We start from the raw sequence: 14728 nt of genomic DNA on the forward strand, positions 1-14728 counted from the left end.
AAAAACCTGAAAGAACTTTTTGGCCAACCCAATACATTTAGGTGATGGTCGCAGAAAAAGTAGATCTTTGAAACCGTAAATGTCATTATGTAAAAATATTCTAAGGCCAAAAATGAACAATAATTCTGCTTGTTTTTTTTACAAAAATATTGACTATCCCGGGCTTCCCTGTTGGCTCATTGGTTAAGAATCTACTTGCCAATGCAGGGGACATGGGTTCAAGCCCTGGTCCCAGAAGATCGCACATGCTGTGGAGCAACTAAGCCCGTGTGCCACAACTACTGAGCCTGTGCTCTAGACACCGTGAGCCACAACTACTGAGCCCACGTGACGCGGCTACTGAAGCCCACGTGCCTAGAGCCCATGCTCCACAACAAGAGAAGCCACCGCAATGAGAAGCCCGTGCACTGCAACAAAGAGTAGCCCCCACTCGCTGCAACTAGCGAAAGACCACGCACAGCAACGAAGACCCAACGCAGCCAAAAATAAATAAAATTTAAAAAAAATTTTACTAGCCCTAAATAACCATGTGTTACCACTCAGATCTTATTTTGTGCCTTTAATTTCATTTATAGGTTGTATTGATTCATGAATCAAGTTTTTGTATTTTAATTATAAACATAATCATCTTAAATGAGGTCTGTTTCCATTTTAGAGACATATCTCACATATATATCACTCATTTTATTCTTCAGATTGTATGCTCAGTTTAAAGTTACTATTTTAACTGAATCCCTGGTTATTGAGTAAGTTACATAGTAAAGATAATTAGGTTTTTACTTTCATTTATGTAGTAGGGAGACGGATAGTTTTTTTAAAAGGTTGCATAAAAATAGAACCATATGATTCAGCAATTCCACTTCTGGGTATTTATCCAAAGGAAACAAGAACACTAATTCAAAAAGATATGTGTACCACCATGTTAATTGCAGCATTATTTACAATAGCCAAGATATTAAAGCAACCTAAGTGTCCATGGATGGGTGAATGGATAAAGAAAATGTAATTTATCTTATATTATATTACATTATATCATATTATATTAATATAATGAGAAAATATTCAGCTGTAAAAAAAGGAAGGAAATCCTGCCATTTGTGACAACATAGATGGACCTCCAGGGCATTGTGCTAAGTGAAATAAATAAAACAGAGAAAGGCAAATACCATATGTCACTTATATGTGCAGTATTTAAACAACAACAAAAAAAATTTCATTGAACTCACAGACACAGAGAACAGATTGGTGGTTTGCAAGAGGTTGGGGGGGGGGGTTTGAGGGTGGCCAAAATGGCCAAAGGTGGTCAAAAGGTACAAACTTCCAGTTATAAAGTAAATAAGTAATGGGGATATAATATACAGCATGGTGAGTATAGTTAATAATGCTATATTGTATTTTGAAAGTTCTTTTTTTTTTAAATTTATTTATTTTATTTACTTTTTGGATGCGTTGGGTATTCGTTGCTGTGCGTAGGCTCTCTAGTTGTGGCGAGCAGGGGCCACCCCTCGTTGCGGTGTGCAGGCCTCTCATTGTGGTGGCCTCTGCCGTTGCAGAGCTCAGGCTCCCAGTGCACGGGCTCCAGCAGTTGTGGCACAGGGGCCAAGAAGCTGTGGCTCGTGGGCTTCAGAGCACAGGCTCAGTAGCTGTGGCGCATGAGCCCAGTTGCTCTGCGGCATGTGGGATACCCCCGGGACCACGGGTCGAACCCGTGTCCCCTGCATTGGCAGATGGATTCCCAACTACTGTGCCACCAGGGAAGTCCTTGAAAGTTCTTATAAGAAAATATTTATCATTCTGCATGGTGATGGATGGTTAACTAGATTTATTGTAGTGTGTGTTTCACAGTATATTCAAATATTGAATCATTATGTTGTTCACCTGAAAGTATTATGTCATATGTCAATTATATCTCAGTTGAAAGAATTATTTTTTTTAAAAGATTATAGTTTCAGAAATCAGAAGTCGCCTTCCCCCCAGTGTTTCAGAGCTACTTGTCATCTAAATAGAATTCTCTGGTGTTTATGTAAGTCACATCTCAAAGTATGACGTACTTTATTTCAGAATGTTGAACCTTCTGACAAAAACCCAGTCTATTTTGAACTGAGTGCTGAAGGCCAGAATGCAGAAAGAGAGTTTTTTAACAAAGTTTCCAAGAATCTTTCAATTAAGAGGTAAAAGATATTTTATTGTCATGTGTACTTTTTAAATTAATTTTATTAGTTTTTTGGTGAGTAATTAAAGTAACTCCCTAAATATTTCTGAGGAAACTATTTGTAAATCTTTTACCATAGGTATCCTTGCTTTAAATGCATTCCTTCATACTCAGAAGTTGGATGATCATTTTAATGAAGTGACAACTCTAATATGGTTCTCATTTGAGTTGATTTATTACATAGGGGAACAAAAGTATTTGTCGAGACATTATCTTGTTTAAGAAGAAGCATCCTGTTTTTGTTTAGTTTGCCTTCTCTTCTTCCCTTCCTTGTAGTATTAAACCTAGGCCTATCAGATAAACTACTATAAAAAATAACTCCTCTACCTAAAAAAGAAAACTTTTAAAGCAAATGCACTTGGAGAATATTAAATAATGGTTGTGAATTTTTGGGTCCATATATACCTTTTATGGTAAAGTAGATATTTCCTTTGTATTAGGGTTCTCCAGAGAAACAGAAGCGACAGGATATATATACATAGAGAGATTTGTGTTAAGGAATTGATTTGTGCAGTTGGGGAGGCTTGTCGGGGCCAAAATCTGCAGTGTAGGCTGGCAGCCTGAGAAAAGTTGCAGTTAGAGTCCAAAGGTGGTCAGCTGGCAGAATTCCCTCCTCTTGGGGAGGTCAGTCTTTGTTCTATTAAGGCATTCAGCTGATTGGATGAGACCCACCCACATTATGGAGGATTATATGCTTTACTCAGTCTACCGATTTAAATGTTAATCTCATCTTAAAAACACCTTCACAGAAACATCTAGAATAATGTATGACCAAAAATCTGGCTACTGTGGCCTAGCCAAGTTGACACATAAAATTAACCCTTCATATCCCTATTCTAGCTTTCTCATTTATTTTACTATGTGCCTGATAATGTGCTAAGAGCTGGGGTTATAGCGGTATTAAAAACAGATGCAGACACGATCCCTTTCCTCATGGAATTTATAGTTCAGTAATAGAGTGTTGAATTCTCTGTATTATTTGAGAGGTTCATTAATTTAAGTTAATATTTGCCAAGTATTTAATAACCTCATTTAAAAGTTACTTTGGAATGCTGGTTTATTCTTTGATTCTGTAGCTCAGAAACTTGTTATTTTTAACTTGCACTTACAACTGATTTGTCCTTTTCTCAACTTTTTGATTATAACCTTAACCTATCTTTGGGCCTCTTTAATACTATCTGTTTAGTATCTTGTATGAGAAACAAGCAGGTATAAGGTTCATTATAGATTATTGCAATTATTGCGAAAATAGCTTCACCTTTTTTTTTTTTTTGGCCGTGCCGCCTGGCACGCAAGATCTTAATTCCCCGAACAGCGATCAGACCCGTGCCCCCTGCATTGGGAGCACTGAGTCTTAACCACTGGACCACCAGGGAAGTTCCTAGCTTGACCTTTTTTTTTTTTTTTGCGATACACAGGCCTCTCACTGTTGTGGCCTCTCCCGTTGCGGAGCACAGGCTCCGGACGCGCAGGCTCAGTGGCCATGGCTCACGGGCCCAGCCGCTCCGCGGCATGTGGGATCCTCCCGGACCAGGGCACGAACCCGTGTCCCCCGCATTGGCAGGCGGACTCTCAACCACTGCGCCAGCAGGGAAGCCCCTTGAACTTTTTTAAATAGCATTCATTCATCTGTCCTTAACACTTGATTCTGTAGGTGGAAGTTAACTATGATACAGTTTTAAAATAAGTGCCAGATATGCCAACTATTTATAGAGGCTACATAACATAATAGTTGTGAGTTCAGGTTATGGTATAAGACATATATGTGTTCAAGTCTTGGTTGTAAACATCACTATCCCATCTGTAAAATGGGAATTATGACTATATCCATATTGGTTTCCTATTGCTGTTCTAACAAAGTACCACAAACTTAAGTGACTTCAAACAATACAAAGTTATTATCTTCTAGTTCTGGGGGTCAGGAGTCCAAAATGGATCTTTGGGGCTAAAATCAAAGTGATGGTAGGGCTGCATTCCTTTTGGAAGCTTTAGTGGTGAATCCATATTCCCTTTTCCAGCTTCTAGAGGCCACCTGCATTCCTTGTCTTACTCCATCTTCAAAGCTAGCAGCATAGCATCTTCAAATCTCTCTCTGACTTCTTCTATCCTCCTCATATCTCCATCTCTGCCTGACCATCTTGCCTCCATCTTATAAGGACCATTGTGATTACATTGAGCCTCCACATCTCAAGATACTTAATCATATCTGCAAACTCCCTTTTTCCTTTTACACTAACATATTCACAGGTTCTGGGGATTAGAAAGATGTCTGAGGTATACGCTATCTTTGGGCATTTTAAGTTGTTCTTTTTTTTTTTTTTTTAAGAAGATGTTGAGGAGTTTATTTATTTATTTATTTTTGCTGTGTTGGGTCTTCGTTTCTCTGCGAGGGCTTTCTCTAGTTGCGGCAAGTGGGGGCCACTCTTCATCGCGGTGCGTGGGCCTCTCACTATCGCAGCCTCTCTTGTTGCGGAGCACAGGCTCCAGACTCAGTAGTTGTGGCTCACGGGCCTAGTTGCTCTGCGGCATGTGGAATCCTCCCAGACCAGGGCTCGAACCCGTGTCCCCTGCATTAGCAGGCAGATTCTCAACCACTGCGCCACCAGGGAAGCCCTTAAGTTATTCTTGAAGCGGGTTAGATCAGCAGAAAACTATATTCTTACAGACTTGCAGGACCACCTTCATTGTCTTAAGGTTTAAGGTTTTATTCAAGATTTTATTGAGTGTTTATGGAAGAAAAAGCCAAATTAAGGGGGCACTTGGAATTTCTTTAACATTGTTGAAAAACCGTGTCTATTTTCTTTTTTTATTTATTAATTAATTTATTAATTTACTTATTTATGTTTGGCTGCATTGAGTCTTCATTGCTGCGCATGGGCTTTCTCTAGTTGCAGCGAGCGGGGGTTGCTCTTCATTGCGGTGGCTTCTGTTGTGGCCAAGCACAGGCTCTAGGTCCACAGGCTTCAGTAGTTGTAGCACATGGACTCAGTAGTTGTGGCTCTTGGGCTCTAGAGCGCAGGCTTAGTAGTTGTGGTGCACAGGCGTAGTTGCTCCGCGGCATGTGGGATCTTCTGGGACCAGGGCTCGAACCTGTGTCCCCTGCATTGGCAGGTGGATTCTTAACCACTGCACCACCAGGGAAGTCCGGCCGTGTCTATTTTCAACTCTGACCAAAGCTTTGATAAGGATCAGTTATTTTTACTCTTTTTTTTTTTTTTTTTTTTTTGCGGTACACGGGCCTCTCACTGTTGTGACCACTCCCTTTGCGGAGCACAGCCTCCGGACACGCAGGTTCAGCGGCCATGGCTCCCGGACCCAGCCGCTCCACGGCATGTGGGATCTTCCCGGACCGGGGCACGAACCCGTGTCCCCTGCATCAGCAGGCGGACTCTCAACCACTGCGTCACCAGAGAAGCCCCAAGGATCACTTATTTTTAGATTTTAATTTTAATAAAATATTTATCTTACCTAGATAACTGGTATTAAAATTATACAACATTAAGTTTTTTCTTTTTGTCTTGGGTGCTAAAAAAGCTCAGAAATGAATATTTTTTGTTTTTTGTGTTTTTTTGGCTGTGCCACACAGCATGTGGGATCTTAGTTCCCTGACCAGGGATTGAACCTGCACCCCTTATAGTGAAAGCACAGTCTTAACCACTGGATGGCCAGGGAAGTCCCTCAGAAATGGATTTTATTGCTCAGCGTTGGGAAATTTTATATGTGTGTATCTATGTGTATATTTGTATATGTTTATCATAAGTAAGTATGTAGCAAATATTAATTCCTTGCCACAAACTCAGGTGTACCAAAAATGTAACTTTTTTTGTTTTTATTCTTTTCTCTTTTTTGGTGCAGCATGTGGGATCTTAGTTCCCCAACCAGGGATCGAGCCCGATTCCCCAGCATTGGAAGTGCAGAGTCTTAACCAGTCGACCACCAGAGAAGTCCCCTACTTTTTTTCTTTTTAAAAGTAATTGAGGGAATTCCCTGGTGGTCCAGTGGTTAGGACAGCGTGCTTTCACTGCTGGGGCCTGGGTTTGATCCCTGGTTGGAGAACTAAGATCCCACAAGCCGCGCGGTGCCACAGCCAAAAAAAAAAGTAATTGAAATTAATTTCTATTTTGAGCCCCTATTCATTTTGCTTAGTTATAGAAGCCAAATTTCAGTTAATTCAAGGTCTGTTTATTCTGTTTCTTCTGAGATTATATGTAATTTAGAGGGGACTAATGCTCTGCCACTACTGGTGATGTGGGGTGACATGATTATCATCCATCCACACCACTCAGCCATCTGCTGAGGTGTTTTCTTTCTTTCTTTCTTTCTTTTTCTTTCTTTCTTTCTTTCTTTGGTTGCACCAGGTCTTAGTTGCAGCAGGCAGACTCCTTAGTTCTGGCTTGCGGGCTCTATAGTTGCCGCTTGCTGGCTCCTTAGTTGAGGCATATATGTGGGATCTAGTTCCCTGACCAGGGATCGAACCCAGGCCCCCTGCATTGGGAGTGTGGAGTCTTACCACTGCGCCACCAGGGAAGTCCCTGAGGTGTTTTCATTTGCATCTGGTTTTTGGCAGTTGGTTTGTGCAGGATCCTGCTGCGACCTCCTTACCCTATTCAGGTCACTGGCTCTCTGGGTCATGCCCATGCTGCACTGAGGCATATGGAATATCATTCTGTATTCTCCATGTCCTTCTTGGGTGTGGGAGGAGAGCTTTGTGAGATTGTTTCATTGCAGCACCTTGGCACAGAAAGAACTCTGTGTTTGCCTCTACAGACTATCAGGGTTTGGGACTAAGGTCTATTCTGCTGTCAAATCTTCCATATCTACTTGGGGGTTTCTGTTGTTCTCCTGCTAAGGAGACAGGACCCTTTCTTAGGAGTTCCATTGATGTCTAAGCTCTCTTAGCGTCCTTCTGGCTTTTCTTTTGTCTTCCTTACCTCATCTACTGAGATTTTATTTAGTTTAGGATGGAAAAAAACTGGATGTGTATAGTCTTTCAAATTTTAGTCTTAAACTCTAATTTCAGCTTTTGAAACTCAGTACCAGCACTTAAAATTTTTCTATGTTCTACTGGGACATGGCACCTGTGACACAATAACTTCAACTGACTAAATGGAAGGAGGTATTTCAATTAATGTCTCAGAGTTTTTTACCATCACAGATATAAGTACATAGAAAATGTAATTCCTTACTTGATTTTTCTTTCTAACACAGTGTTTAATGCAGTATGTTTAATACAGTGAGTATACATTTCTCTTATCAGATAATAAATTTTTGATGGCAAGCTCTGTATCTTATTAATTTCTATACTCCCCTAAGTGATTAATCAGAAAATGCTCAGTAACTATTGCTTTATTATGACATTAAGATTATCTGGGTTATGGATGCAACTAGAGATAATCATACTAAGTGAAGTAAGTCAGAAAGAGAAAGACAAATACCGTATGATGCCACTTATATGTGGAATCTAAAATATGACGCAAATGAACCTATCTGTGAAACAGAAACAAAATCAGGGACGTAGAGAACAGACTTCTTGTTGCCAAGGGGGAGGGGGGCGGGAGAAGTTTGGGTTAGGAGTTTGGGATTATCAGTGCAAACTGGTATATATAGAATGGATAAACAACAAGATCCTACTGTGTATAGCACAGGGAAATACATTCAGTATCCTGTGATAAACTATAATGGAAAAGAATATGGAAAAGAATGTATGTGTGCCCGCACGTGCGTGTGTGTGTGTGTGTGTGTGTGTGTATATAGATAGATAGATAGATAGATAACTGAGTCACTTTGATGTACAGCAGTAATTAACAACATTGTAATTCAACTATACTTCAATTAAAAATAAATTAAAAAAAAAGAATAACTGGGTTAAACTTGCCATGATCAGGAGAAGAGGGTAGATTATTAAGCATGAGTCTGACTGGCTCAGCTTTCCTGATCATCTGGCACTGGCCTGAAAAAATAAAATAATTTTTGGTTGTCAGATACTAAATTAAATGATCCAGATACTATTGTGGCTTATTAAAGGACTTTATTGAGCTTCAGAAAGAAAGAACAAATGAAAACTAAATTACTGAAGATTTATATTTTCTCCCCTCTGTTCTTTAGGTCTTCTCAAAAGTTACCTCCAGGGAAAATGCCAATAAGTGATCATGACTCTGGTGTTGAAGATGAAGATGTTTCTCCAAGACCAATTCCTAGTCCTCATCCAGTGAGTCAGAAGGTATCACTGATCTTAGAACTCACCTTTGTGATTAGAAACCTAAAAGTCTCTTCATGTTAAAGCACTCAATAATATTACCTAAAACTTCCTTAAGTTCATTCTAAGATATCTATAGCTATCTATATGTATATGGCTTTGACTATATATAAAGAGGTATATATATATTCCTCACAGGTACATATAATTATTATATGTAATAATATATATGAATATGTACACATATTGTAATAAGTATATATAATTATTATTCCCAGAGAAAACTGAGGAACAGATTGGTTAAGTTACCTGCCTAGGATTATATAACTATTAAGTAGTAAAGCTGGAATTCAGGAAGTTTGGGATTTGGTAAACCTAGTGATTTAGGAGGTTTAGTTTCAGAATCTGGTGCTTTTAACCCATATAGACACAACATTCTGTACATTAACCAGAGCTCAACATCGTTTCTTATTACCATATTCTGAGAAAACATTCTATTTCCTTTTGGAGATTGCTAATAACCTGCCATAATTTTTTTATTGAGGCCAACTAGTGGGTTATTTTAGAATTGTTGTGTCTTAATTACTTATTAGAAGAAAAAGGAATGAGAAAGGCTTTTTAAAATTAATATTAAATTATAACCAAATTCGCCACAGCTAGTATTTTGTTTATTCTTTTTGGCTCTCTTCCAACTCTTTTAGTTGCTATCAGTAAAAAGAATAGCAGTGAATAATTTCACTTAGTAGAATATTCTGAATACTTATTGGAAGACCCTTATTTAAGATGCAGAAACATTATTCTTTACTAGATGTGTTGAAGCATCAGGTCTGATAATTTTTTTTTCAGAGAGGGTAAAAAGAGGTCTGTTATAACATAGTTTCCCATATTGTGTTCTGTGATCTAAGCAACATTAATCAGTGTTCCAGTGAAAGGAGTTTCATTGTTAAATAAGTTTGTGAGGGCAAGGACCTTATTTATTTTGTTCACAGTTGCATTTCTAGTACTAGCACATAGATGCCCAGAAAATATTTGTTAACTGTCTAAATAAAGAATAAACACTTTTTAATAAATAACTGGATGTAATTTGGAAAATACTAATCAAAGGAAAATGAAGCATATATCATTATCCTAAAAGGTACTTTTTCCTCTTTAATTTCTTTCCCACTTACAGGTTTCTAAGATCCAGCCATCAGTTCCTGAACTTTCACTTGTATTGGATGGCAACTTCATAGAATCAAACCCTGTGCCTAACCCATTGGAAATGGTGAATAATGAAAATCCTCCTTTGTTGATTAACCATTCTGAACACTTTGAGCCATTGCAACCGCAGCTTTATGATGAGAAACACAGCCCAGAAGTTGAAGCTGGAGAGCCTTCCGTGAGAGGGCTACCAAATCAATTAAACCAGGACACTGCTCCTTTGAGACACTGCAAAGTAAGACGGCCATCTACCTGTAAGAAAGGGAACAACCCCCATATCAGGAGCAGTGTTACACCATCTTCTTTTAATGGACCGTCTCCTGAGGCATCTGAAAAGCTTCAAACAGTTTCTGCTGGAAATGTACACAAAGAAGAGTATCCTGTAAGATCCTCCACATTTAATTCCAGGCAGTCTTCCTTTGCCCCACAGTCCCACCCACACAATTTTGTTTTTTCACCCCATAATTCAGGAAGACCAATGGAATTTCAGATACCTACTCCCCCACCACCATCTTACTATTCCACAAATGTTTGCAATTGTTTTCAGCATCATGGCTGTATTCAATATAGTCCAATAAATTCTTGGCAAGGAATGAATACAGTAGGATCCACTCAAGACCTCCAGTCTGAAGCCCTTCAAAAACATTCATTATTTCATCCAAGTGGATGTCCAGCTCAGTATAATGCATTCTGTTCCTCAAGTAGTCCTGTAGCCTTGAGACCTCAGGGAAACATGGGGGGTTGTTCTTCCCACAGCAATGTAGAACCATCGCCTGTGGCAAGACTACCTCCACACGTGGACTCATGTAACCCATGGCCTTGTGCAGTATGCGTGCACACCCCCAAGACTGGGTCAGATAATGGAATGATGGGACTATCTCCGGATGCGTATAGGTTCGTCACAGAGCAAGACAGACAGCTGCGACTACTTCAGGCACAGGTTTGCTAGCTTTCTTCTGTTAAATTCTTGGTATTAATAGGGTTTTGAAAAAATAACTGGCAACTCTTCAGTAATTATAGTTTATGGAGTAGAATTGTAGAATGTCAGAACTAGAAGAGACCTTGGAAACTGAATTCTAGTCCCTGTTTTACAGGTAAGTAAAATGAGGATTAGAGAGAAAAAATAATTTACCCAATGACACATTGCTAGTTAGGAGTAGAACTAGGCCTAGAAAGCAAGTCCTCTCTTCTCTGTCTTGTGCATATCCTAACCTACAACATAATTGTATTTTTCTTTCACTTTTTGCCTCTAATGAGAAGTCTGTATAATTTACTAAACTCTATATACAACTAAATATAAAGCCTGCACAGTAGGTTCTGATACTCTGTAGTTTGTCACCTCTATAGTGTGTAAACTAACCTTTAGCCAGTGTACCCTTACAGAGTACATGTAGTGCCGCCTCTGTGTATCTATACTAGGCTTGTTCTACTCATTTTATTCTGAAATGCTTCCTTTCTTCAGGCCTTTATGACAAAGTTCTTAGTCTTTTCATTATATCCTTGCACAGTTTAGTCTTTATTGTATTGTGTCTTTTTCTTTCTTTGCTAACTGACACCCTTCTTCCACATACCTACCGCAAACCCCCCACTCCTTCCTTTCCCCGTGGTACCAATGGAAACAACCTGAAGTAGATACTTTCATAGTTTTTTCCATGACCCTATAACTATACTAATATATGTAAAATGGACATATATACATGTGTGATTTTTTTTTTAAAAGTCTTTTATAAAATTGGGGTCATAGTGTTCGCATTTTGCAAAAACAAGATAATGACATTTTTCAAATTCTGCTTTAAAATGCTTTAGATAAGACACCCAAGAAAAATTCAGCTTTGCTGTTTTTTTGAACCCAGGTATATCCTCTGAAATTGTAAAATGTAACAAAAGATTATAAACATTTGGCAGAATTTTTAATGTGGCTAAATATTTCACATTGAAAAGAAATTTTTCTTTCTTTCTGGTCTTTTTTTTTTTGCGGTATGCGGGCCTCTCACTGTTGTGGCCTCTCCCGTTGCGGAGCACAGGCTCTCGACGCGCAGGCTCAGCGGCCATGGCTCACGGGCCCAGCCGCTCCGCGGCATGTGGGATCTTCCCGGACCGGGGCACGAACCCACGTCCCCTGCATCGGCAGGCGGACTCTCAACCACTGCGCCACCAGGGAAGCCCTTGATCTTGTTTTTTGAAAAAAGATAATAGCGGCTAAAAAGGTCTTCTAAGCTATTTAGAAATCTTAGTACTTGGGATTTATATACTTAAAATGTAAATTATAGACTACTGGCTCTGGTGTAGATTATGAGTCATACTTGGAGAACACAAAAGATGATGTAGAAAATGCTTCTATGATAAATTCACATAGTATTTTGCTAACATATTTTTTAAAACTTTTTTAAGGTAACATCTTATTTAACTTTTTTTTTAAACTTTTTTTTTTTAAGATGTTTTTGATGTGGACAATTTTTAAAGTCTTTATTGAATTTCTTACAGTATTGCTTCTGTTTTATGTTTTGGTTTTTTGGCCACGAGGCATGTGGAATCTTAGCTCCCCGACCAGGGATCAAACCTGCACCCCCTACATTGGAAGGCAAAGTCTTCTTAACCACTGGACTGCCAGGGAAGTCCCTATTTAAATTTTTTGAGAGTATCATAACATTTTCTATATACGTTTCTATAGAACTGTCTTATTCTGCATAGGGTTCCCTTGTTATGTACAAGAAATCGTCTAATTGGTCTCTTATCAATTATTTCAGCAGTTTGAAGTTTCTGCTTTTGTAAACAGTGCAGCAGTGAACACCCTTATACTTGTATCTTCTGTATATATGCATGTACCACTGTGGCATAGATCTCTAGAAGTAAAATTTTGAAGTCAAAGGGAACACACATTTAAATGTTCAAAGGTACCCAAACTTGCTCCTCTTCTAATATTCAAAGTCTTATTTTGGTGTAGTGGTTAAAGAGAGTGGACTCCTTGGGTTCTAATCCAATTTTGGTGTGACGTAAGTTATACAATCTTGGGCAAGTTACTTTATGTGTCTGACTTAAGTTTTCTCATCCACAAAAGAGGAATATACATAAGTGTATGGAGTTCTAAGGGCTGAATGAGTTACTAGGTAGGGGCCAAGAATAGTGCCTGGCATATAGTGCTCAGTAAATGTTAACTATTATTATTATTTTCATTATCGTTACTATCTCAGTTAATGACATCACTTCTCATCGTGCTGCTCAGGCCAAAATCCTATGCATAAAAACCAAGGCTTTTACTTTTCTAGCTGTATCTTGAACTTAACTATTCTTTACCATCTTTCCTGCTACCACCCTAATTCAAACCATCATTTTCTCTTCTCCGTACATGCTGCTTCCAGTACTGTTCCCTCATGTTTTCCTGCAGTTGGAAACATGAGAGCCATCTTTTTAAAAGCCCAAGTCAGATCATAGGGATCCTGCTTAAAACACAATGGTTTTCCATTGCAATTAAAATAAAATCAAAATTTCTTACCTTGACCCTCAAAATCCTTTGGGTTCATCTTCTGTCTCCCTCTCCTCGCTCATCTCTTGCCACTGTCTTCCATGTTGACTACACTTCAGCTGCAGTGGTATGCTTTTTGTTCTTCAAAAACACAAACATCTTTCCACTTTATGTGCTTAAGCTTCTAGTCCCCTTTGCCTGAAACATTCTTCTAATTCTACTAATGGCTAGCTCTTTCTCATCATTCAGTCAGGCCTTAATTACATGTTTTAGTTTTTTGTCTCTAGGGAGCTCTAGGCAGGGAGCTTCATCACTGTATTCTTTAGCACCTTGAATAATACTTCACTTAAAACAGTTGTTCAGGGCTTCCCTGGTGGCGCAGTGGTTGAGAGTCCACCTGCCGATGCAGGGGACACGGGTTCATGCCCCGGTCCGGGAAGATCCCACATGCCGCGGAGCGGCTAGGCCCGTGAGCAATGGCCGCTGAGCCTGCATAACCAGAGCCTGTGCTCCGCAATGGGAGAGGCCACAACAGTGAGAGGCCCGCGTACTGCAAAAAAAAAAAAAAAAAAAAACAATTGTTTAATACATATTTTGTAACTTGAATGAGTGAAAAAGGCCACCAGAAAGGCTATACCAATTTAATACTTGAAAATTTTTCCCATGTCTCTAATACTGGACATATCTACTCTTAAATTGTTATCAGTCTTTATTAATAGAAATGTTTGATTTGCATTGTATTATTATGAGTGATCATTTTATTGTTTATTGGCCATTTGTATTTTCTTTCTATAAAGTCTCTGCTATTTACCCATTTTTCTATTAAGTTCTTTTCTAATCAATTTATAAGAGCTTATTGTATATTAAGGAAATTGGTTCTTTATCATCTGTATGTGGTATTTCTTACAGTTTGTCTTAAGTGTTTTGTGTTTTAATCATTTGTACAGAATATTCCAGCTTAGACATAATTAGATTTATCAGTCATTTTCTTTTTGGGTTTTGTATTATGTTTAGAAGAGCCTCTTCCCTTTAAGATCATAAAAAATTTAGTCTTCATTACCACCACGCCCCCAGGATTATATTTGTTGCTTTATTTTGGTATATGAGATAAAAGATTTTTTTATTTTTAATCCTTAGATGACTGACTCCATATATTTACTGAATAATATATCTTTTTGTTAGTGATTTAGAAATGCATTTTTTATTGTATAATTAAAGTATCATGTGTTTGTATCTGTTTCTGTACTGTGTTCCCCATTGATCTGCCTGTCTATTCCAGCACTATTACCATTCAGTTTAATCTCTATAGCTTTATAATAAATCTCTTATCGAGTACTTCCTAGGCAGTCTTTCTAAACCTCACTTTTCTCAGCTGTAAATTGAGGGCAGTGATTGGTATTATATGTAGATTTGATGGTTAAATGAATTTATATGTATATGTATATATATTCACACACACACACACCTGTCAGTCTAGATAAAGTGCTTACTGTAGGATGAGGCTATAGTAAACACTCAACAAATTACAGTTATTTTGTTTATCTCTTAGTCCTCACAACAACCTTAGTTTTAGGTAATGTTGAAGCTCATAGTAGCTAAATAGCTTTTCCAAACGGTAGCAGAGTAGGATTTAAACTTATATCCTCATGACACTAAA

General features: G+C 38.5%; 1 protein-coding gene across 1 annotated transcript in view; it reads left to right on the forward strand.

The window, feature by feature from the left end:
- The window catches only part of STIL (STIL centriolar assembly protein), a 54087-nt gene that overhangs the window by 21012 nt on the left and 18347 nt on the right, over positions 1 to 14728 (forward strand). Inside the window, exons 11-13 of the mRNA XM_082680898.1 lie at positions 2062 to 2171; positions 8318 to 8432; positions 9580 to 10548. Of these exons, the coding sequence (XP_082537024.1) occupies positions 2062 to 2171; positions 8318 to 8432; positions 9580 to 10548 (1194 nt within the window). The remainder of the gene's footprint in view (positions 1 to 2061; positions 2172 to 8317; positions 8433 to 9579; positions 10549 to 14728) is intronic.

This window comes from Grampus griseus (genome assembly GCF_964374135.1).
Source record: "Grampus griseus genome assembly, chromosome: 1".
NCBI classification, from domain to species: domain Eukaryota; kingdom Metazoa; phylum Chordata; class Mammalia; order Artiodactyla; family Delphinidae; genus Grampus; species Grampus griseus.